This window comes from Halictus rubicundus, chromosome 5 (genome assembly GCF_050948215.1).
Source record: "Halictus rubicundus isolate RS-2024b chromosome 5, iyHalRubi1_principal, whole genome shotgun sequence".
Lineage (NCBI taxonomy): Eukaryota > Metazoa > Arthropoda > Insecta > Hymenoptera > Halictidae > Halictus > Halictus rubicundus.
The window spans coordinates 7,837,015-7,861,298 of record NC_135153.1 but is presented as its reverse complement, the minus strand read 5'-3'; the positions used below and the strand labels follow the sequence as shown (position 1 = coordinate 7,861,298).

At 47.3% G+C, this 24,284-nt stretch overlaps 1 protein-coding gene across 4 annotated transcripts in view; it reads left to right on the top strand.

The window, feature by feature from the left end:
• The first annotated feature begins 2,371 nt into the window (after positions 1 to 2,371).
• Positions 2,372 to 24,284, top strand: part of LOC143354130 (protein kinase C-binding protein NELL1) — an 87,017-nt gene continuing 65,104 nt past the window's right edge. For 2 of the 4 annotated variants that reach the window (XM_076787917.1, XM_076787915.1), the window contains exon 1: positions 2,374 to 4,116. In XM_076787917.1, coding sequence (XP_076644032.1) covers positions 3,747 to 4,116 — 370 coding nt within the window. In that variant the 5' untranslated portion in view covers positions 2,374 to 3,746. Of the gene's footprint in view, positions 4,117 to 24,284 lie in introns of all 4 variants that reach the window. The other 2 variants (XM_076787918.1, XM_076787916.1) reach the window with 2 other exon arrangements.

Genomic DNA, 24,284 nt, shown 5'->3' with positions numbered 1-24,284 from the left:
TATCAACGTAAAAATTCATTTTAAAACCTGGACAAATAATTCCGTCACCCACATATGGGTGACGTGGCATTCAACGTGTTAAAACGAAAAACGTGGGGCGCAAGATAATAGTAAGGAGTGTAGAGAGTAGCTGCCGTTGATTTGCAATAAAATGCAAATGATACGTGCAATAAAATTGTTAGTGACATAGGCGAACTATTCATGGACAATTATCTATTGCATGCGCCCCACGTTTTTCGTTTTAAATCGTACAAGTATTTTTGCAGCTATTAAAAATTCACAATCACAAATTTTCAGGACTATCTGTGGGAAAAATGATTTTATACTTTTTAGTCCGTCTTAAAAACGTGGTATATTAAACATCTTTCTTTATTTAAATAACTATTTTTCGCTTTTTGTGTAGCGTGTGTTGTCATTCAGTTCCGAGCTATGTGCAAAGTTTCAAATGCAAAATTAGTACCGAACAGACGAACAGACAAGAAAGCGAGTTAATAAAAACGTGCTAAAATAGGGGAGAGTAGTCTAATTTGGGTTTCCAAAAAGTTGATTCAACAAAAGACGGTGAGAACAAGCTTTCAGTTAACGTGACTGCTATTAGTAGCTTTTCAAATAATTTGTGCGACGACATTCTTCAATTCTTTAAATATATTTACAGTTCTGCTTTTCACTCATCTTAGTTTTCCCATAAACGCATAAAATCCGCAGTCTACATTAAGCATTGCGTTCGATCCTTTGCAAACCAGGATCACCTTTAATTTCCTAAAAGGGCAATATCATTCAACTGAACAGCGAAGTGTACGCAACATAAAAAACACTAGAACGGTACGGGAACCCAAGGAAGCCAGTTATCAGGTCTGTGATACTGCCACCGTTCCATTAACCAAGCAATTACAGCAGGAACGATTCTCAGGTTATTTATCTATCCTGTCCTAAACAAAACCGTCCCTTTCACGCCACCTCTCCCCTGCGCGTAGAAAACAGACAGACAGTGAGTATTACGTGTGGGGTAGAAGTAGTTGGAGGGGGTTTAGGGGCGAGACAGAGAGAGAGAGAGAGAGAGAGAGAGAGAGAGAGAGAGAGAGAGCGAGAGAAAGAGAGTCGCATGGTGGGGAGGTTGAGGAAGGAGGCAAGAGAGAGAGGGTGGAAGAAGAGAAACGGCCGGTTGGAAGGAGGGATGAAGCTAGAGGGAGCGAGAGAAAAGCAGAGAGAGAGAGAGAGAGAGAGAGAGAGAAAGAGAGTTGATGGCACAGGTCGCGGGGGTGGTTTCGAGACGTCGCGTTGCGGGGCATCGATTTCGGGCCAGGCCGATGGCATCGGCGGGGCATCGAGGGGGTGTCACGACGTGGTGAGCGCGTCGCGGCGCTGCTGCTGCCACTGGCGGCAAAGCGGAAATCCGAGCGAGCGAGGCGGAGCGAGGCGAGGCGGAGCGAGGCGGATCGAGGCAAAGGCGAGCCAGAAGCGAGCGAGCGAGGCGAACGTTTCGTTGTCCGAGACCGCTTCTACACACCGTTCGGGACACGTTCTCCTGCGGGCGGAGTTGTTCGCGCGAGAAAGAGAGCGAAGTCGCTCGCGTGCGTGCGTGCACGCGTACAGAAAAGAAGGCGAATAGAAGTTTTGCGGCCGGCGCACGAGCCCGCCACGGAGGTAGCCGAACCTGGCGGTCGTCGACGATACACACACAGAGAGGGAGAGAGAGAGAGAGAGAGAGAGAGAGACAGGCCGCGCGCGTCCCTCTGTCAGCTAAACACCGCTGACAGTGTACGGAACGCTTCGAAGGGGTACAGAACAGAGAGGTTTTGTCGGTCGAGGCGTGTGTGTCCCCGGTCAGTATACGTCCAAGTGTTCGCGGCGACGGAGCTTCTCCCCTGCCTCTCTTCGTACGCGAGATCGGCAAAGATTTCTTCCCTCGAAAGACAGCGCGAGATCGAACGAGATTTCTTTGCAGGAATCGAAAAGAAGAGCGCAACCTCCCGGACATTCCGTTGGTGTTCGCGTTCGATTGTTACTTGTGAATGTTTGGTACCTTCAGGCTCGCTCTAAGGGAAGATCGTGCGAGGAGAAGGAACCCGAGGTGTACGATTGTCGGGAAAGTTGTTGACCGAGAGAGAGAGACAGAGGGAGGTGTATCTGAGGACGGCGTGCGGCTCCGAATGGTGCTCGGTGCAAGCGGATGCGCCGGTGCACCAACAGCTGCAGCTGCCACTGCCGCTACTACCGCCACTGCTACCAGCAAACACACACCACACCGCCGGTGCTGCTGCTGCCGCCGCCGCCGCTCTGCCTCTGCCGCTCTGCCACCGCTGGTGCTGCTGCCGCTGGCAGAGCCTCGCAGAGGTGTCCACCTCGTGGCAGTCGACACTTCCTACCGGACGGTGGTAGTGTCCAGGCGCGCTGGACACACGAGCTGCAGCCGGTCGCTGCTGCTGCTGCTGTCGTTGCTCACCGAGCATAAGGATTAAGAGAGGAGGCACGACGAGCAGGAGAAGAAAGAGACGGAGGAAGAAGAAGCTGGTCTCTCTCTCTCTTTCTCTCTGTCTCTCTCTCTGACGAGCTCGCTCGCTCGCGAGGACGGTGCGGTTGTCTCGTGTCGGTGTGTCGTCGTCGTCGTCGTCGTCGTCGTCGTCGCCGTCATTGGGTTCTCTCGCGAGTATTTTACACCGAGTAAATAGTTTTGGATCCCCGGTGGTTGAAGTCAGTCTTCATCGGTCTCTTTCTCTTTCTCTCTCTCTCTCTCTCTCTCTCTTTCACTTTTTCTCGCTCGAGGAGCACGGGGAAACCGAGGACGGCAGCCAGAAAGAAGGGCCTTTGGAAAGGGGTTTCCTCGGGGTTGGAAGGAAAGAGTGCGACGAACCCTTCTTCCTCCCTTCACGAGGCGCACCACTCTCGCATACTGACGCGCGACGTGTCGCCGGTAATATAGCGTGCGCGCTTTCGTTTAGAGGGTTTCTTCCCTCCGACTACGCCGTCGTCGTCGCCGTCGTCGTCGTCGTCGTCGTCCAAGAAGAACTCCCGTGCCGGGAGTACACGCGGTGTGTCCGCGTTCCTCCTCCACCATCACCACCTCCTCCTCCTCCTCTTTTTCTTCACACGGTCTAGTCGAGTTTTCCTTTTTCTTTCTTTTCCACCCGTGAACGCACGGGGGTGGAATCTCCGTGCGCCTACCAACCAACGACGCACCGGTGCGCTCCGAAGGGACAACCACGAAGAACAGACACAGGGACGCCACGGAGGAGAATCGTAATCCGTGGTACGGAACCGAGAACGGAGAGGCTGGTACCACGCGTACGCGAATTTCTTTTTCGCCACTAGAGAGACATGAAAACACCGGAAATCTATACCGAGGCCGAGTGGTGAGCAGCAGGCAACGCGCTCGCGTGTTGGCCGACCATAAACAACGATACGATTGGACGGGCCGGCCCTTACGAGCGGGTCGGTTTGAAAATTCGAACTGTTACGTGATTCCTGAGGGAGTAGTGCGGTTCGTACACTGAAGGTTCCGTAGCGAAGGAAAAAGCAAGAAGAAGAAGAAAAGGAAAAAGAAGTGGTATTTATTTGGTGTGCCGGTGGTGCTGGTAAGATCTCGGTGGAGCCAGGTCGTGGTGATGCCTCGCGGATCGGCTAGATCGCTGGGTGTTGTTGGTTCGGACGTCGAGGGTGCAGTCCCGGTCACGTACCAGGCTGTTGCGAGGAGGATACGCTGACGAGTGCAGCCCCCGGTGGCACGGCAGTCGTCGCTCCTGCAGGCCATGTATTACGGTCCGGCAATCGACCGTACCGGCAGCAGCTGCAGTGCCAGCGACCTTCAGCAGCCGCGATCACCACGTCGACGCGGCGCCGCGACGACCGGCGTCCTGCCCGAGAACGCCGACGCCGAGGAGGAGCAGCGTCGTCTCTTCCTTGTACAACGAGGAACGATCGAGGAGCCGGCGTACATCGTACACGAGGTGCAAAACCCTACACCGACCGCCGACTGTCATGGTTCTTCGCGCGACACGACCTTACGGTCCCGGTCCCGTGCCGGTCAAAGGCCAGGTAGAAGACGGGCCGGCGGGTACGCGGTTAGGATACTCGTGCTCGCCGCGGCCGCTGCTTTCCTCGCACTCGCCGTTTCGCCGGGTGAGTACCATTCTTATTTTTACTTTTACAATCTACATACGATCTCGATCGATCCACACCTTCTTTGTCTTTATCTGCCTCGATGGTACCTGAAAACATCGGAAAATGTTCGAGGGTAATTATTGTTAAACGTTTACGTTCATCGGTTTGCGACCAGGATTTTCGATATAGCAATTCGAGATTAATTCCGAGGGCGCATTACCGCTCAAAAGTCAACGGACACTTGTGAAATATGTATTAGCATTGCATAAAAGTTATTTCAGTGCCTAAAATAAATTTTTACTAGTTTCTTGTGGAAGATCTAACGTTTTAACGCTAAACCTACCAAGCGTTAACAGTACCCGGTAAATGTTGCCTTGGAAAAATGGCAAACCTAAATTTATTAAGATTGTCCGTAATTTTCAATATAATAACTATTTTCCATAAACGAATTTTTATAGTTTCAATAATTGTAAAATATAAAACCGGTCATTTTGACCGTGGTGGGTTTAGTGTTAAATTAAAAATTACGCATGTGGAACTTACCAATACTACACTGAAGTATGCGTTTGGCTGGCGCCAGATTTTTCTTTGGAGTCTCCGCTTTGCGATCGAACAGAAACCAAAGTGTCCGAAAAATGATTCCACGATTTTATTATACGACTGCTCTTCAGAACACAGGATTCAAATTTTCTGCGTGTCTCTGCTTGACACGCTGAACAGCTTTCATTACTCGTTTGATCTTGTTTGGATCTTGTTCGTGTTTGCCGTGCTGTAGATTGTTGTCAGGTCAGTTTCTCTAGTAATTGTGTCGTCGACGATTTTTAGTGAGGTCTGCATAGCTAGTCCGACTTAATGGTTGAACATTGACGGCACTGCACGCTGAGCAAGTCATCGGATAAGCTGATTGTTCCGAGAGACTCGTAAACATGTCTGTTTATTAGCGAGTTTGTATCGAACGAACGAGGTTGCCTCGGTTGTCGAGGATTTGTCGTGTCGTTGGATCTAGGAATAGACGAATAAATTTCTAGATCGCATTCTCCCTGTCGAGATTGAAGGTTTGCAACTGACTGCTCGCAGAATTGTTGCGTTTTCTGCAACCATAGAAACGTGGAAGTTCATACTTCATAGCTGGTATTTCAAATCAGAGAAATACTTGAGCTAATTTTCTAACGCGGGTACCGGGTTTATTAAGAAACCACTGTACTCCGAAAGAGCAGGCTTTCTTTCTGATTAGTCTGCGAATTTCAAAGCATTCGTGGCACATGCAAATTTGCGAAAGACATCTCTTAAAATTTCTGCGACCTTCCGTAAAGATCAAAAGTGATACTTCTGTTTCATCTTGACCAGGAGGAATGTATGCCAGTAGCAGTTATTCCATAATAAATTCGCAACCGTTTCAATCGGAACGAACCCCGTTCACAGCGATCACGCTAAAAAGGTGAAATACAAAACAGCGACGAGACAATGGGAAAGGAAGAATCCGGCGTGCATTCGCGAGAAGTCGCGCGAAGGGGTGAAAGGACGATTGTGCCGCGATTACGTCTGCCGAAGTGGTTCTCCTTTCGCCGGGAACGGCAACCCTTCCCGTCAGACTTCTCGAAGGCATGGTGTCCCTGTCGCTCGCCTAAGTGGGCGCTCGCGAAAAAGTAAACAGCGGGGGCCGAGACGCTCCGGCGAAAAAGACCAGAAAGATATTCGCGCGGCATGTTGGCGCCTGCGGCGTGTCCACTCGAGCATGCAGATACGCGTATTATTAAAATGCTGCTCCGTTTCGCGATTCGCCGGCGATCCTCGTCGCCTTATGAGCGTTATGCGAAACCATGTCCTGTCGCGCGAGTCGGACAACACACAGTCTCCCACGGAGCCGGCTTCGCTCGACAGAGCCGGACAAACCTCCGACCTGGAATCTGTTCTCGGATTGTCGAGGAAAATTAGGTGAAATTCATTACGGGGGAAGAGGGATAGAAACGGCGCACTAATTGCGGATGATTCGCAGGCGGCGCTCGCGCGAGATCTAGGCGTGTGCATTCAGCTTTTTAGGTCGGCTTCTTACTCGAAGAACCGCTCAAGCTAGTCTGACAGTGACCATATGACGCATTGCGTCAAAATCCAGTGCCGAGGTAACTGTTGCGCGAGATCCGTTCCGTTTGCCCGTTCTCTAAGCCTTCCGATCGATTACTTTTCTTTTTCTGTCCTCCCTCCCTCCCTCCCGCCCTCTCTCTCTCTCTCTGTCTCTCTCTCTCTCTAGCTTTTCACTTCGGACCCTTTCGAACACACGGTTTTGTTTCGAACGAATGCCTGATGAGGAATCGATCTCTCCGGTCGCGTGGCTCTCGGCTCGTACATTATCCGAAACGCAAAAATATTTCACTGCTCGGATACCAGGCTACCTCTCTCTCTCTTTCTCTCTCTCTCTCTCTCTCTCTCTCTCTCTCTCTGAGAACCACGGAATCGCCCGCGTGTGTTCGATTTTGTGCACCTGGAAGCTTCGAGGCGCTCCATGGATCGATGCGAGTGCACGCTTCTCTCCGAGTTGCCGCGAATCGTTTTCTAGGGAAATCAATTTCTCCCGTGGAGGACAGAAATTCGAACGGGAAAATCCAATCAATTATTGAACCTGACCTTCTGCTTTATTGAGTGAGGCGGAACGATCCGAGAAAGCGCCTCCTCGTTCCTGGCGGATTTCCCGAGACAGAAACGATTCGGCGCGAATGCCTTCAAATTTTGACCAGATCGGTGGTTGCAGCGTTGCTATTTCGAGTGAACCTGCGAGAGCTCGACCGTACACGTTTCTTGCGCGAAATTTCGGGAGATTCACGCCGGTTCAAACGGAAATATTGTCTCTCCCTATCAGGAGAAGAGGTACGCGCGAGTATTGGCCCCAATAGGTCTATTTAGCCATATCTTTTGATAGCACTTGGATACAGAATAACTTACCCTTGTTCGTCATGTGAAATTTGACGAGGTTCGCGCTGGTTCAAATGAAAATTAGCTGTCGTTTCCGGGAAAAGAGGTACACGCTATTGTTGGACCCGATCGAGTCGTCGGGTTTCGTCAACTGCGTCTACATTTCTGTTGAATATTGGGGAACCGGATGAGGTGTGCAGGTTCTTCCTACGGGAAATTTCTCGAGGTGTTTCCCGTGGAAATAGGCTGTCCGGTATCGCGGGGCCCGTGTTTTCCTTGGCCCCCTCCTTGCCCCCTTCGTCGCTGACTCGTTCCGGTGGAAACGTGGCGTGTGGCCCGTAGACATCGCCGAGCCGCACCCACGCGCGCTATTTATCTCGTCGTCTGCCGAAGCCAAGTGCCAAGAGTGTATTTTTTCGCATACCTCCTCCCCCCTCTCCTCGAACCTTTCCTCCCTCGCTGTCTCTCTTCGTTTTTCCTCTCGCGCGTTGTCTCCGCTCCCTGTGTCTCCGACCGCGTCCGTCCTTCTCCTATTCGTCTATCCGTCTATTTCCGTTCGTCTCTCTATCCGCTTTCCATCTCGCCAACACCCCCCGTCCTCGTCGCCGCTCGCCTTTTTTCCACGATTTACAAGGAAACACGCGGGCCAGACGAAATAGTGTCGAAGGAAACACTCCGCCGCCTCACCGCCCCGCCACTTCTTAAATTTAGATATTTTCGAGCAGGAACTCCTCGGTCCCCACCCCCTCCCCCTCCCCCCACCTGCGTGCGATTTAGGAGCGCAGGGATAATAAACTCCTCTCTCGCATCGGCTCGTGGCCTTGGACGCCGGAATCTTCGGCCTCAATGGGAGAATCGCAGACCTTTCAATTATTTTTCGAAAACAGCCTAGAATCTGCAGCGGACCGACCGAAGGAGTTCGGAAAATTGGTTAAAATTAATCGACCGGGAGAAGATAGAGAATCGTTTTTATTTGATTTCTCGCTCGTCAGCTGACGCTATTGTCAGAAAATGAAAGAATTCGGGGCTTTGATGTGCTCAGAATAATTACAGAATTCACGATCAATGAACAATTGCCGAGCCAAAACGTCGCGTCGTGGAATTGGTCAATTTTTGGAGGAGATATTCTTTGTAAATTGTCCTACGTTCAACCGAGGATTAGAACTATTCTGTAAAAAATTTTCGAACGAAAGTAGGTAACAGGAGGATACTAAAAGAATTCGCTATGCGTCGATACGTGAAAGGTTACTCGTCTGTGCGACGATTTTCCAAGAGAGGCACCGAGAAGTCGACAGAAAACAACAGCCCTAATTAGGAGATCGTATCCACGAATTTCCCTGGAAAATGAGACGTCAGATCGTAGCATGATCTAACGGACAGTTCAGCGGTTCCGCGAACGTTGGCCAGCACGTGTCGGACCACGTTGTGTCGCGATAACGTGGGTGAAATGCTTCTGGGAAGACCCTGGCTTCTCTTTCGCAGTGATGCACTTGTGCTAAAGGTTAGGCGTTTGTTGCAAACGCTCCGCTCTGTTCTTACATTTTCACTGTAAACTTGGTGCGTAAACTTATCAAGAATTTTCATTGATCAAATTGTCGAATAAACGCGGGGTTTCCATGACATTTTTGCAACGGAAATCATACACTGTACGAAGACAAGGCTCTCCGTGTAATCGTTACTAATTTTTGCCGTGAAAAATTAATTAACCGGCCGGGAAATAAATTTTTAGCGATGGCGCCAGTCGGAGCGTGTTTCCGTGTCTCATCTGTGCATTCTAACGCCGTGGATTAAGAAACATAAAACAGAAAAATATGATTATTATCCAGAATAACTGGACCATAAAACCCAGAATCTTTGGTCGCCGTATTGCCAACAGTTCCCGCCGAAAAGGATCATAAAGATCCCATAAATTTCGAACGATCTTGCCAGGAATCTCCTCTCCTCGACTCTGCAATTTTTTAACCAATTTTTCAGCTTTAAATTAACCGATCGTTGTTGTGTCTGGTCACGGAACAATATTTCAGTTTCCCGCACAAGGGTAGCGTGCGTGCGCGGAAAATAGCGAAATAAATGTTGAAGAAACGGTTGTTCCCGTGTGGTCGCGAACTATGAATAGCCTCCTCCGGTTCCCTTCTTGTCGGTCATGTTCGCCATTAGCATTGCGTAATCGTAAGCGATCCCCGATTATTCCGTTGCCCCCGGGAGAGAAGAGGCCGATCGTCGCCGCGCCGGTAGCATGAGTTTTTCCCTTTGGTTCGAGTAAATGTGGACTTCTAAGAAAAACCTCGGATTTCTATGAGACCGGGTCCGCTCTCTCGCATTCGACAGCCATAATTCTTTCCCCGCGAGGAGGGTGAGTCAGAGAGAGAACCGTCACACCAATCGTTCCTCTGTTCCCCATCTTCCCGAGACACGAGCCTCTCTCTCTCTCTCTCTCTCTCTCTCTCTCTCTCGGCCGATTTTACTTTATCGTAAATTAGATCCTGCCGGCTGCCGCCTTTCGCTAGATCGATACCCATTCGTCACCGTTCCTTGTCGCGAGACCTCGATCTCCTCCTCTGCTCTCTGTTTCCTCGCGAGGATCTTAATTGACTCGTTACCCGGTACAGAAATTTAAACCTACGTCCCTTTCGACGAACCGCCTAGCCCTCCAGCTTCCGATCACAATCGGATTTCTCGTGAACAATGCCATTTGACAGAGCGTTAACCGGTCAGGTAAAAAATCCGGGTACCGTGACTTGATCTTTGTAATTAATCCTTATTTTTCGGATTCTCAGAGGAATGAAGACATTTAATTAAATGGATTAGAAACGTATGCGCAAGATATTGAAATACGAAGTATTCCATTTTTTGGGGTAGCACTATTTTTCATTCTCAAAAATTAACTACCCCTGTCGCAGTGAACAAAAGCCACTCGCAAATGTCTTTCTTGTTTTCATAATTTTAATAAGCTGAAAATAGTACTGTTTCTTGTGTTTGCCGTGAATGCATAAAATCCGCATTCTAATCGTTAGTAGACAGCGGGACGGGTTTGCGTCTTTAAGCAGATTCCAACTTTCATTGATTATTTTATACAAATTTCTGATGATAAGCGTAGAGTAAAGGTGTCATGAATGTTTCTTCATATGAATACTATAACTATAAACACATACTGATCTAATGATTGGGCTGAAAGCATTGTGACGAGAATTAACACTTTGACTGCCAAACCAGAAACCTCAAAAATTCCATAAAATCAGTGTTATTTAATGAAATAAAAATTGAAAAAAATTAAATGTACGACGTTCAGTAGTCCTCCAACTTTCTTGCATTTTACAGATCCTAATAAAATTTGGCGCGATGAATATATTAACGTAAAAATTCGTTTTAAAACCTAGACAAATAATTCCGTCACCCACATATGAGTGACATGGCAGTCACCGTTAAAAGAACTTTTAAGGATTTCTGTTTCGAGAATGTACGAATTGATTTGGCAAATGAGGGGCATAATTAGAGAAGCCGCCGATGAGACCGTAGACGTGGCTCGTTTCGGAGAGAGTCGGCGCCGCCGCGGTGCAACTTTAAAATGGAACGAAGTTTACGCGCTTGCTCGTCGCCACGGGGTGTTCCGCAGTTGTTTTGCGTCCATCATTCTGAAAAGTTTCTCCGTGTCTCTCCAGCCGCCAAAAACCCCGAAATTGTTTTCTCGGTTTCGGCCGCGGGGGAACATTAAATCGTCGCTCCGCGGCCCGTTTCGTCCGTCGCCCTCGTTAACGATCGATCACGGGCCCCCGATCCCCGAGGAGCAACGCTGTACAAACACACACACACACACACACACACACACACACACACACACACACCTCGACTATTTTCTCCTTTGTTTTCACCCGACGCCGCACTGTGGTCCAGATCGAGGAATTAGCTGTTCACAAAGATTTTAGCATTGTTTCAAGACTTAAAGCCATAGTAAAGTGGGTCATTGGATACGTCTTGACGTTAACTATAACATTATTAAGTAAAAAATATGTAGTGACGATTAAAAAATCAAGGTGACATTAGTTTTTTATCTAACAAACAAATTTGTCTTTTATTTTCTATATTGAACTTTGTAGAAGGGTAATTACGGATTCATTTTTGCTGGAAACATTTTCTTGTCAGAATACCGGAAATGTTCGAAAAATTACGATAACATGAGAATAGTGAATGACATTTAGGGTGGTTTTCCACTTTGCGCTAGAATGACACCATCGAACTCGAAAATTGCCTAATCGATATTTATTCGAAAAGGCACAAATATTCGGCAATTTGCTATTCGAGTTGCTCGTTTGGCATACTCCTTAATTCCAAAAAATGAAACGTCCAGGAAATTGGCGAAAGCATGAAGTCACCCTTTCTTTGTTGAACTATTCTCACGTTCCACGAAGGGAACACGTTGCATTTAATAAAGTCCATACGTAATTGCAATTATTCAAGTCGCTATGACCGTAAACAATCCTAATCCATTTTCCTAGATCATTTTAAATATTGTAATTATTAGACTGTGCAAAGCAGCAGACAGGTTAAAACATTTCAACAGTTTCAGTGTAGTAGTCCCAGCTTATCAATGTTATTAACATGTAAAATGCCAGAAATCAATCCCAGAGATTCTTGCAAAATCAGTGTAGTTCAATTAATGAAACCGAAACTAGACATTTAAAATGTATCATAGGGGATGCTGTCTTAACCCTTTTGAATTTTAAAGATCCTAATAAATTTTGGTTTATCTGGATATGTCACAATAAAAATGAATGTCTATGTGACTGGCGTGGCAGTCAACGTGTTAAAAGAAGAAAGAAATTTCTTTTTGGCTTCCCGTTTATTGTAATCGATGCAAACAATTTTTCTTTCGCATAAAAATCCGCAGTCCAGTAATTATTCACCCAGCTAGAGGCCTGATAGGTCATTTCACCTTCACCCCCCCCCCCGTTCCTACAAGGGAGATCGAAGCTTTAATAAAATGCTTTTAAAGTGACGCGAAGGAAGTAATAACGTTTGGCAAGAGCATGAAATTTAATGCATTGTAATATGAACACGCGAAGTCTGAGTTTTTACGAACCGGTGTATCAGGGTCATTAGCGACAGTTTAATATTTTCCCGAGTCTCGAGCCACCCCCGGCGTCGTCGCTCGCATCATTTATTGTTCGTACGGCCAACGCGCGTCGTTCGGAGTGAGCCACAAATGTTCCTTGTGCTGAAACTTTTCACGACACGTTTAAGGGCCGCCTTTGTGCGTTGCCCGGCGCCAGACCAGCCAACGGGACTGGTTTATTGTAATGGATTCGCACATTTACAGTATGATCATTGTACTGTTCCGTCGGCCGGTACCTCCATTCCGACGCGAAATGGCTGGCCACTGAATAACTAAATGGGCATAATTCACCGAGCCATAATAGAACGCGATTAGATACGGGCGGGCCGGTGTGAACGGGCCTTAATTTCGATCACGACGCCCGGGTCCTCGTAAACGAGCTATTACAGGCACATTTCGCCATTCTACTCCGATTCAAGACTTTGGGGTTTCGGCGCTTCAGATCGTTGTTATTAGGGGTATCCACAAGTAATCAATTATTTGCAAAGAATTAGTTCTGTACCGAACGTTGAAGAGGAAACACGTATTCTTTTACAGTTTTCGGTAAAACAGCTTGTGTTCTAAATATTCTAAAAAGTATACATTTTTTTTACAACCCTGCAATAAAATGGCGGGGTCTGTACCTTCATCATATTCGTCATTTCATACTTTTTCATTTTCGTGCGGGATTTAATGCAACGGTAACAACAAAGAAAATTTGCGATGTTTATGGAGATGTATTGAAGGTCAACAAGTGTCAACGTTGGTTCAGAAGGTTTGCTGCTGGCGATTATGATCTCTGTGACAAGCCTCGAAGTGGACGACCAATTTGATAATGACACCTTAAAATCTCTAGTGGAACCTGATCCAAAATTAACTATACATGAATTATCGAGAAGCCTTGGGTCCACATGGTCAATTGTACAAAGGCACATACACGAAATGGAAAAGGCATATACGCAAGGAATATGGGCACCGCATCAATTATCTGAGACCAACAAGAATATTCGTCGATCAATTTGCACTTGATTGCTATCCAGATTTCGTAGAGATCCATTTCTCAGCAGAATCGTTACCGGAGATGAAAAATGAATTCTTTATGATAGCATAAAGCGATCGAAACAATGGCTTTCTGCAAATCAAACCGCAATATCAACCCCTAAACCTAGCTTATCACTTAGAAAGGTGTTACTGTGCATTTGGTGGGACTCTTGTGGCATAATTCACTTTGAGTTGTTGAAATCTGAAGAAACAGTTACCGCTGAGTTGTATTGTCAGCAATTACAACGGCTGTATTCAGAACTATTGATAAAGAGGACATCTTTAGTCCACAGAAAAGGTGTAATACTGCAAATTGACAATGCCCGGCCCCATACAGCGAAACTCAGTCAGGAAAAAATCAAAGAATTGCAATGGGAAGTTTTACTGCACCCCCCGTACTGATATTGCTCCCTCTGACTATCATCTTTTCAGATCTCTGGAGCATTATTTAAGAAATAAAACATTCACTTCCGTGGAAGATGCAAGGAGGTACCTCGAGTCATATTTTGCTTCACGAACCTTGGATTTCTATAGAAGGGGGATTGAAAATTTGCAGAAAAGATGACAAACCGTCCTTGATAATGATAGAGATTATATAATAAATTAAGAAATAAAAACTTGAATTTACTGCAAAGTTTGTTTTAGATTTGAAAATAATTGGTTACTTATGGGTCCCCCTAATACTTGGCCAATTTTGGGAATTTTTCGCGTTTTCTCCAAGTAAGAAAATGTTTAAGAAAATGCCAAAAAATTATTTAGAGCCTGTTGGTTGCGATGATTCTCAACGCGCGGCAAGAATGGTATTGTAGGCGATACATAAACGGTGCGACGCGACGTTTGACAGATATTCAAATCGAATTCGATCGTGGACGACCTCGAGCGGAGTCGTGTTCGTCTCGGATCGGTCTATCGTTTCCAGCCGAGAGTTTCCCGCGCTCGGGTTTCGTCGGCGATACGTATTCCGCGGTTATGCAATCGAATTCGATTCTATTCGATTCGATTCGATCCGTGTCGTGGCCTGGCGTTCGGTTTTTGTCGTGGTGTCAGCAGCCGTCACTTTGAATTACTTAACTTTTCATCGAGTCGTCGACGTCGTTTCCGTGACTATGGCTCACGTGCCCGTCGTTCGATATAATTCAAAATTCGATGCATCGAACCACCGTGTCGGATTCGTCCGAACGAACGTATCCGTTTTAACTGTGCCGTGTTACCAAGCAATTGTTCGATCAAATCAATTATCGCGAGAAGGATCTTTTTATCGAAAAATCGTTCGTCACGTTTATTGTTGAGAGAATAGAAGTACAACAGATTTTTAACCGTTTGCTATCCTTTTTTATCATTTACATCGAACATACTATTACGCAGCTCAAAACTTCGAAGCGAACCAGCGAATTCAATTATTTTTAAAAACGTTATTAACGAAGGGATGTCGCTAAAAATTTATGTTCACACTGCTCGAGGTCCAGACTGGCTCGTAAAAGAGTTGCAAGTCAAAATAGGGGATGTAAAGATGTAAAAAAAAATGACCAAACCCTTGGCGAACGGAATAATTGTTAAAAACATTGTCAACGAAGGGATGTCGCTGAAAATTTATTTACATACTGCTCGACGTCCAGACTTGGTCATAAAAAAGGTGCAAGGGGAAATGGAAGGTGCGAAGGTGTAAAAAGCATGATCAATCGGAAATGGATTATCGAGGTTTTTTCAAGGAGGTTTTCTGAAGTGGTTGAAACGACTCGTTGCTCGATCGAGCGATTATAAAATTTCTTTGGGGGATTGGGAGAGGGGGGGGGAGAGGGTTGTGGGGGCGTAACGGGGGCGCGTAACTTTTCCCGTGTCGGCGCAAGGGGGGACCACTTTCTCTGAAAGGAGGCATTATCGTACCTGTCACCGAGCGGTTTCCATTCCCGGTCCGAAGGGATCCGTTCTTTTCCATTGTCAGGCCTTCCTCTCTGAACTGGTTTGAAAATACTGAAGGGCAACCCTTTCCCTCCCCGTACAAAAGACAGCGACCCAAATTCAGGACCTGGATTCGTCGCCGGTGTTCACGCGACCTCGAAACGTGAACGCACGACGTGATGCACCCCACGACGAATCCACACACGCGCGTACATACATACGTAGATGCGAGCCAACGCTCACAACCACCTACGCGAAATGACCTCACTCTCGCGGCTCTCGCTTAATTTTCCGGGATCTCGACAAAACGACGCGCTCGTCCACCAACCACAATGCCAACATAATTTATTCGAAATCCGATACTTGGGAGACTGATTCACTCTGGTTGGACATTCTATATATTCGATAATTCGCGTATCTCGATGTAAATTAATTTTTAAGATATACGAGTTATTGATTCTCGAATTAACGCGTATACCAATGACACCTAGATACTTACTTTCAATTTCTTTTTAAAACTTCTTCAATATTTTTGTTGACAGATATCAAAATTATTATAGATTTTAATGTTCACAGATTAATTTATAATAAAAATACGTTTTGGAATCAGCATGTGCAACGGCAAAGAATATCATGGAAAATTTTAATTATCGACACAGGGGTTAAGGAAAAATGATTCTAGCGGTGGAAAAATAATCTGGATAGAATATTTATTTGGATAGACATCGAGCTGCAATGTTTGTCCTAAATGTATAGAGATTTGAATCGCGATAGTAAACCGTGGTGGGTGAAATATGTAGCAGTAGAAAAGCGTTACAAAGGGTCCAAGTCGTTTATGGGCGTTTTTCGGGAACACCTTCCGTCCATTGGTTCTTTAAAAGAATTTCAGGGGGGTGTCGTGGCAAAAGCAAGTCCTCCCCGAATCCCGTATCCCCAAAAAGGCCTGCCACCCCATTAGCCAGTGCGTTAGGTCGCTAATCCCCGACACGGTGCTCCTCGATCCCAATTAGTCGGTAGTGATTCACGCGAGGCAGCCTTGAACCTTGTCCATTAATTAAATGACGCGAGTTTCGAGGGGGAAGAATAAGCGGACGCGTCGCACGAGGGGTTAGGGGGTTGGTGTAGACACCTGCGAGCCGAAGACCACGAAAAAAGGATCGAAAAATGGACGACGACAGTGCATGACAGCTGGTGTCACGGGTGGTGGTCCGACCATGTGCTCGGTGCACGCTCAACGTTCTCTCTCTCTCTCTCTTTCTGCACCCTGTTTCGTGATTATGGTGGAATAGGTATTCACGTGGCTATTGGCCACGTTCGTTATTGATTTCGTGATTAAATTCATTTCGCGGCTAGTAACGACAGAGATTACCGAACCTCCTTTTTCCGAGAACACAGAAATCGACTTCCGACGGTAATCGCAATGATCACGTGACAGAGACGGACACACACACACATGTGTCCATGTCGTAATTGCCGAGCGTTTCCAGCAGCGCGTTATGCGCATAGATATCGGCCATGTCCCTCCTGCTTTCCCACCGCCATACCTACCGACAATCGGAATTTATTCTACAGCACTGTCAACGACCACTGGCCCGTGAAACGTCAACGAATTTCTGCGCTTTCCGGGTCACTGCCAGAGCAGAAACGCTCGCTAAATATCCCTCGGTAGGCTAGGCGAATCTCTGACCGTGGATTGCCCTCTGGGGCTCTGCTCCGGCTCCGATGGGAGCGGAGGCAGCGTGACCACGCCTACTCGAACCGTTCTACACAAAGGAATTACATTTACTTTCAATTGCGATTTAAATTTTTTCCTGGTGCAAGTTGGTCTGAGGTAGGACCCCCGGAGGCAATTTTAGAGGGTCGATGACCTTGGAGAAAAGAGCAATCTTTCCGGTCTGTAGAACTGGATTTTTTAGTGGATATTCATCCACTTTGGAAATTGAAATCGATTACGAGTCGCGGATCTTTGCGCAAAATAGAAGTCGTATGCATTAATTACAGGACTTCGTTTCTCTTTTCAACAGGTTTATTACTAATAGATTATTAGGTTGTGAGATAAGACGCTGATAACCTTAAACTCGTTTCGTCTCTCTGCTGTTTGAAATTGCAGCCACCAACTTTTCTGATGAATGCACTAAACCCTGAATCATGGAAATCGTGTAATTTCTGGAGTTACATTGGGTCTAGGGTGACCTTGAGTTACACTGTCCGGCAGAATACTGCCAGGTAACAAGAAACGGTCGCTTAGAAACTAAACGAAAAAGCCCACCCCTGTACATAAGAGTTGCAAGTTGACTAATTCAGCGATTGGAATGGGACAATTTTTCCGGCTTGATTGGGTCAAGGGTTGGTCGGTCGGTCACTGTTTATGATCGCCGCAGTACTGCCAATTGAGATGCGGTTGCGATTCTCGGTGGCCATGCGATCGTGGCGTAACTGAAGTTGCCAGAGCTCGCACAACTCTGTGATAGTATAGCGCGTGTATGTATCTCTCTCTCTGTGTGTGTGTGTGTATAGTGATGGTGGCAGTGCTTCCGGTGGTGGTGGCGGCTGCGTTGGCGGTGGTGGAGTTTGTAGTTGGAGTCGGAGGTGGCGGTGGTGGTGGCGGAGGGCGCTTCGACTGGTCGTTCTGGGAGGGTTGCATAATACACCGACCATCGAGCTGCCAGGGCGTTGACTTTGCACGGCATTACGTTTCTTACGCTTTGCTTCTCTCCCCCATTGCTAATATCGGTCCCGCTGCTGCTCGTCTTTTGCGCGCCGAGAGCTCCCACCCCCCATCCCCCACCCCCTCACCCCCTCCTTCCCACCCGGATTACAGTGGCAGAACCGCGCCTCTGCTCTGGCTCGACCGTGCTTTTCCTTTGATTACCACCGTCACCATTACCATCCAGTCGCTCAGACAGTCCGACAAATTGTCCCCGTGCGCGGTTATCCTTCGTCCTCTGTCCCGTCTCGCCGGGCGAAATTTCTTTATTTCAATTACAACCCCCTTTTCTCTTGCCTCCAAGCCCTTGGAACAATGTTTCCCCCGTTTTCCTTTACATTCGTGTGCCTTGTAAGCTGTTAGAGAAGAGAGAGACAGAGCTACTTTCAATTTCAACGGAGTTGCATCACCGTCGGACAGTGAGTAACGCTCCTGTTTGTCGAATAAGGGTTGTATAACCTGATGAGCAATAAGCTTTCAGGGCGTTGAATATTTGCAACGTGTTCCCGCACGTTCGCCAACCCCTCCCCGTCCGGCAGTGTCGTTGCTCCTGTTTGCACACCCTTAATGCACTTAGCCAATGCGAAAACACTCGGTCCCATAATTCTACCCGGCGACGAATTACGAGCATACGGGACACCATCGGGGTCTGCGTCACTTTCATCGCAAAATGCAATGTATTGTCAGGTTGGCGATCGAGTTCGCGACCTCAGGAACGTTATTTGTTCAAATAATTCTTTTGATGGAAATACACTTCTTCCGCTTTGATAACTGAAAATTTCCTCTAAAGTGCACGAAACGCCCTTCTTCTAGATAGTCAGATTAAACACCATCAGGTCCATCAATGGCCGACGACCTTATTCCGTCCCGATAGTTTCGAATCGCGGTGCGCAACGCCTAGGCGGCATAGCAAGCGCGATCCTAAATTCAGGCTTATTGATTGGCGATGACGGTGTGGTTTCTTTTATAGTACGCTGCCGCGAGACGGGACTAAATCTCTCCCCGGGCATGGAATCCTCGGTGACCTCGCGTGACCCGTCGCTCTTCCTCGTCCCGCCCAAAGGAAGGATCGTTGCAATTTTCCGAGGGCGGAGATGAGACAGCTCGGTCTAGATTCGTTGTTCGAAGAATCCTCCTTCCGCCGAGAGCCGCTTCAATTAGACTGCTAAAAGCCTTCGCGCCTCGGCCCGGAAGTCTTCGCAGGACTGTAGCTCCCTCGAAGCACAATTTGAAATTCTTATAGTCGGATCACACGGTGATTAAAACGTTTCTACGCTGGCCCAGTTTCATTCTCGAAGAACCGTAGTCCCTTTCAGTCGCGGCTCTTTCAATTTTCTCCCGAATAGTCCGCTGTTCTCCAGATTATTCTAGCTCTTCGAGAGAGCTTTCACATCAAAATTTCCTAATGTTGCTGTAAGCGCAATGTTTGATAGTTGCAGGCGTGGGAGTGAAGTTCTCCAAATTATCATAACTCGTAGTTTTACGAGAGAGAGCTTTGATACCAAAATTTCGAAAGGCTGTAAGTGCAATTTTTGATGGTTGCGGGAGTGGGAGTGAAGCTCTCCAAATTATTCAAGCTCGTAGTTTTACGAGAGAGAGAGAAAGAGCTTTGATATCAAAATTTCCAAATGTGGCTGTAAGCTCAATTTTTGAAGGTCGCAGGACTGGGAGTAAAGTTCTCCAAATTATTCTAGCTCGTAGTTTTACGAGTATGTGTGTGTGTGTATGAGAGAGAGAGAGAGAGAGAGCTTTGACACCAAATTTTCTAAATGTGGTTGTAAACGTAATTTTTGAGGGTTGAAGAAAGACAGTGATATTGAGGAGAATAGCAGAGGATTGAATTTTTATTATATTTTTCCGGTGAAACTGTGGGACGGTCGGAGCTGCATTTTCGTCGTCGAAGTAGCAAGAAGCTGAAAATGCGGCGGGCAACCGGAGCGAATCGATTCCATAAGTCCGCCACATCCGTTCGAGGGCGAGCTGGTTCTGTCACGGGGCCGCGAAACGTGATATCGCACGGTCGATTTGCAAGCTCGAAGGCGATTCGCAAGCTCCGTGAAGTCAATGCCCCCCGATTACGCTCCACGATCCCGTTCCCCGCTGGAAAAACGAACTTGCAACACGCGTGCCATCTATGCCGAAGATCGCTTCGAATTCCCGAACCGCTTTAATCGAACGCAACCCCTATCCTCCCCCGCTATCCTCATCACCGTAAAAACGATTGCCGAATCAAGGAGAAAATCGAACAACGATATTCTCTTGAAAAATCGCCAGCACTCTGGTAGCCTAAACGGCTTCCCCAGGCTGTCCGAGCAGTCTCTACTCGAACAATCAGGACGAGGAGACGGGGCCGATGGTGTCCCATTAATTTCTATAGCGCGATGAAAAACGGCCGTCGGAGTCGCGGAGGGTCTCGGTGTCGCAGAAACGATCATGAATCGACGCGTGTGGGCTCCTCGAACAGGAGAGCCTAACTTCGGTGGTCCCGAGGAGAGGGAGGGGGCAAAAAAGTGTCGGGGAACCGTCTTCTCTAGCACGGGCAAGGCACAATCGACCTTTATACGCCTCGGTGACCTCCGTATATATATGTCCTCGCCTGGATGTCATATTACTTATTGATACCGACGGAATCCGATGCGTGGCTGATATATTACAGAATGCGCCGACCCTCTTAAATGGAGGCAATATTCGTCGGCTGATTTGGCAGTGGATCAAGCTGGCGGTGAATCAAGCGACGGTCCTTTGTGCTTGGGCCCGGGCCGCGCGCCGCTCGCACACGATTCGAATCCGAATTCCCCGATGGTGATGTCACGATTTCGATTGGCGAGAAGATCCACGGCCGTGAGAACCACGAAACGAACCGAGACTCTCGGCCCTTAGCCCGGACACCGTTCAATTGACCCGAAGGTACCCCCAACCGAGGCCATTTTCGAGCGACGTTCTCCGAACGGTACTTACATTAGGTGTGCAAATAAATTCGGTGCATTTTCTAGTGGTATTTAGCTTTTACTCGTAAAGGAAACATAGAACTTTTCTTCTAGTACTTTTTCCGATCTAGTTGGCAGATTTTTTCCCGCCGGGGAAATGGGTATTTGTGATCCATTTTGCAGGATATTCTTCCTTTTGAACCTAGAAAGCAAACATTTGGTTTCTTCGCTCGGTTCATGGGGGTCCCAAGAGCAAGCTCTCGAATTTTACCTATAACTTTCCAAGGCGAGGAGATATCGATTCCACGTAAGAGGGTGGTTTTAAAGCTGAAGATCGGCACTTTAAAACGCCACCAAGAGCAGGGAGAAAGCACAGTTTAAACTGGAGTTACGGACCGATTGAATAAAAAGGCACCGGGCTTATTTGCACACCTATATACTTTTCTCTGCGGAGAAAAATGGTGGTCTCGGACGATCGGCGGATAGTCGAAGCCTAATTGCTTCATCCCTCCGGAGACGGTCCCTCGAGGGGCGAATAATATTTGAACGGAAAGAAATTGCATAGGTGAGGCACACAGCTAGAGTCGAGTGACCTCCTGCCCCCGGCCTATCGCCCCTTACATCCACCGTTCTCCTCGTGGCACCCTCGTGGCACACGCCCCTCTCCCCGCCCCTCTGCTACCCCCGTTCTCCTATTCTCCCCCCTCTTTCTCCCCTTTCTCCTACGTTCTCGGCCCCGTCGGCCCCCGTTCGCCGCAAGCCCAGCTTTTTCTCGGGGGTTCATCGATCGCCCCCAATCACCCACACCTGCCATCTTGCCTCTCTCTATCCCCTTAAAAGCCCGAAAGCTTTCTTACCTCCTCGACTCCTCGTTTTCTTTCTCTTGATTCGCTTTTTCTCCTCACTGTTGCCTCCACGGACCACTTTATCGACACGTCGCGGACTCTGGTCACTCTTGCACCCCCGACACCCCGAACACCACCGTCTCGAATTTCGAATTTTTAGGGCGGGGACAATCGAATCAGCCTGCCCATTTCTTCCGAAAGGAACTTGCTCGGTTCGTTGACCCCTTGCGGAGGAAATGAAACGATTTTTCTGCAATCAAATTGCAATCTGTACGGTTCAATTAAAAGGTGGGCAGACCCATAAAATTGCCCGAAACAATTAACTGGGAACAGAAGAGTTGAGACTTATTTTACATCTTACTTCCCTCAAAAAATTAATTTTCTAAGTCTAATAAAAAAAAAAAGGATTGTGTCGCCCGCGTTTAGCTGATGCGTCAACCAAGCCGTTAAACAGACAACAAACAGAGTTGAAGCATTGCGAAAATTAGAGTGCTTGAGCGTCCCATCGAGTGTGATCCTCTCAAGGGTTGCGTCACGATCCAACAGCCCCGTAGGACTTCAGGGAGCTTTCGAAACGGCCAAAGAGATTCTCTTGTTCGGATTAATAGCGCTCGTTACGGCAAGGAAATTTCTTTTAATTGTCCCCAGGTATTTGTAGCCCCGTTGCTCTGTTTGCGCGAGGGAAACAATCGGTGTTTGAACTTTGACTCGTGTTGTAGGTGGCGCGGTGACGGCGGCGCCGTAACGCTTTCCCCGTGTTTCGCCTCGCTTTCCTCTCGCCGTTTTTCCACATTCTTTCAGTTCCTCGAGCACCATCTCGGTGCCTCGGCTCTGGTCTCTTTATCTTCCGCAAACACAAACTTTCATTTCACGGCTTTGTTCCCCTCATCCCTTATTCCATTCCCGGATCGGTCGACCGTGATTCCTCACTTTCCATCGAAATTAGTTTCCCACCTAAACCCGCGCCTCTTTCCGAAAAGAATCGCGATGCAAAAAATGCCTCGCAAATTGTCTTTCTCGTGATGCTAATTAACCTTGCCGATCTACTCAATTCGTTCTCGCCGGGAAGTTGTGTGCCAGACGTAACGGAGGAACGTTTTTTCACATGGAAAAATGTCAAATTTGCTACAGCTACAGACTCCTAACCCTTTGCACTCGCCGCTACTTTCATTCTAAAACTAAATATTTCTTCCGTCTTAGAATATTTTCATTTTATTCATACGAAACCGATCCGATTTCCACGTATAATATTTAAATGTTTAGTAATCAGTTCAATACAAATTTTGTCATGTAACAAATATTGCGTAATATTTTTTGTGATTTCTTTGAAATAATGTCACAACAATTTCTAGTGGTGCTTCACAGTCACCACTCGAGTGCTAAGGGCTAAAAGACACAATCCTCTCACTGTCACAAATTTCGCCTGCTCGTTTTTATCGTAAATGCATCAGACCTACTGTCTAGCGATGATTACGACGTACATCTAAAATGTAACTAACCAGCAAAAAAAAAACCCCCCACTAAAAATCAGTAGGTGTAATTTGAAAATGTTTATTCTGAACCATCTACGCGTGAAAAAGTGTTGCGAGATTCCCGAGAGTGCAGCTCGTAGAGAATTCCCGGGGCCTCGTAGGTGGCGAATTCGTGAGATTAGGGACGATCAAAGGCGATTGCCGAAATCGAAGTGTAACGATCGTCGGGCCTAGGTGGCGGCGGGGCCACCGACTATTAATGGACGTCGCGGCAGCTCGCAACAATTGCCGTTAATTAGCCGGGCACGCATCCTCGTCAATTGAGGCTCGTTTCTCTGCGCCACCCTTCGGGTTCGCCACCGTGCCACCGCGCTCTCTCCAACACACTTCGCTGCCGAGGCACACGCATTTGGTAAGGTCACGGTCGCAACGGCAGCAGAGCAGAGCCAGAGCAGAGAGCAGTAGCAGCAACGAGCTTCAGAAATTTCAGTCTCGGGCCGACTCTATGCCTACACGGCCGCGCCACTCCATTCCAACCCAATTCCTTTTCTTTCATAAGCTCCCCCCACCCCTCACCCCTACAGCCCCGTGACACAGCCCCTGGACGATTTCCAACCGGCCAGGCGGAAATTCATTTTCATGGGGGGTTGGCGGGGGGGGGGGGCGAATTCGGCCGCGTTCGAGCCCCTTAAAAATACGGAAATTGGAAAAAAATGGTCAGTCGAACAGCCCCTCGACGAGACTTCCGTAGCGTGGGAAATTTGTTGTATCATTCGAAATAATTTACCGGTCACACTGCTGCGGAATTTTTCGTCTGGAAATTGTACAATATGCGTGCCCTTAATAATTGATTCGAAACCAGACAATGCTCGTGAGAAATGAGTAGGAGAAACACAAGATAGAAGCAAGATGAATTTAATATTACCGATCAATTATTTACAACCGACTGAAATTATCCAGAGCAGAAATAAATTTGTATGTGACTCGATTTCTTTTTGCAAACAATTTTCATTTTGCACAGAGATCTGCAGTCGATTTATAATTATTTCTGGGAGCCAGTACAGACCAGTCACTTTTCATTTGCTTTGAATCTCTGGCACTGTAATGAAAAGCGGTTGATTACGAAACCGATGGAAAGTATTGCAAAAAGTTACTCGATAAAACGGTGTTCCATTGTGTACAATATATTGTATTCTAAATCCCATTTGAACAGAGTGTAATCGTTTCCAACATCACGTCAGTTAATACTTTACTACGATTCTATTTGCACTACGACTTAATATTTAATAATTTTCTAGA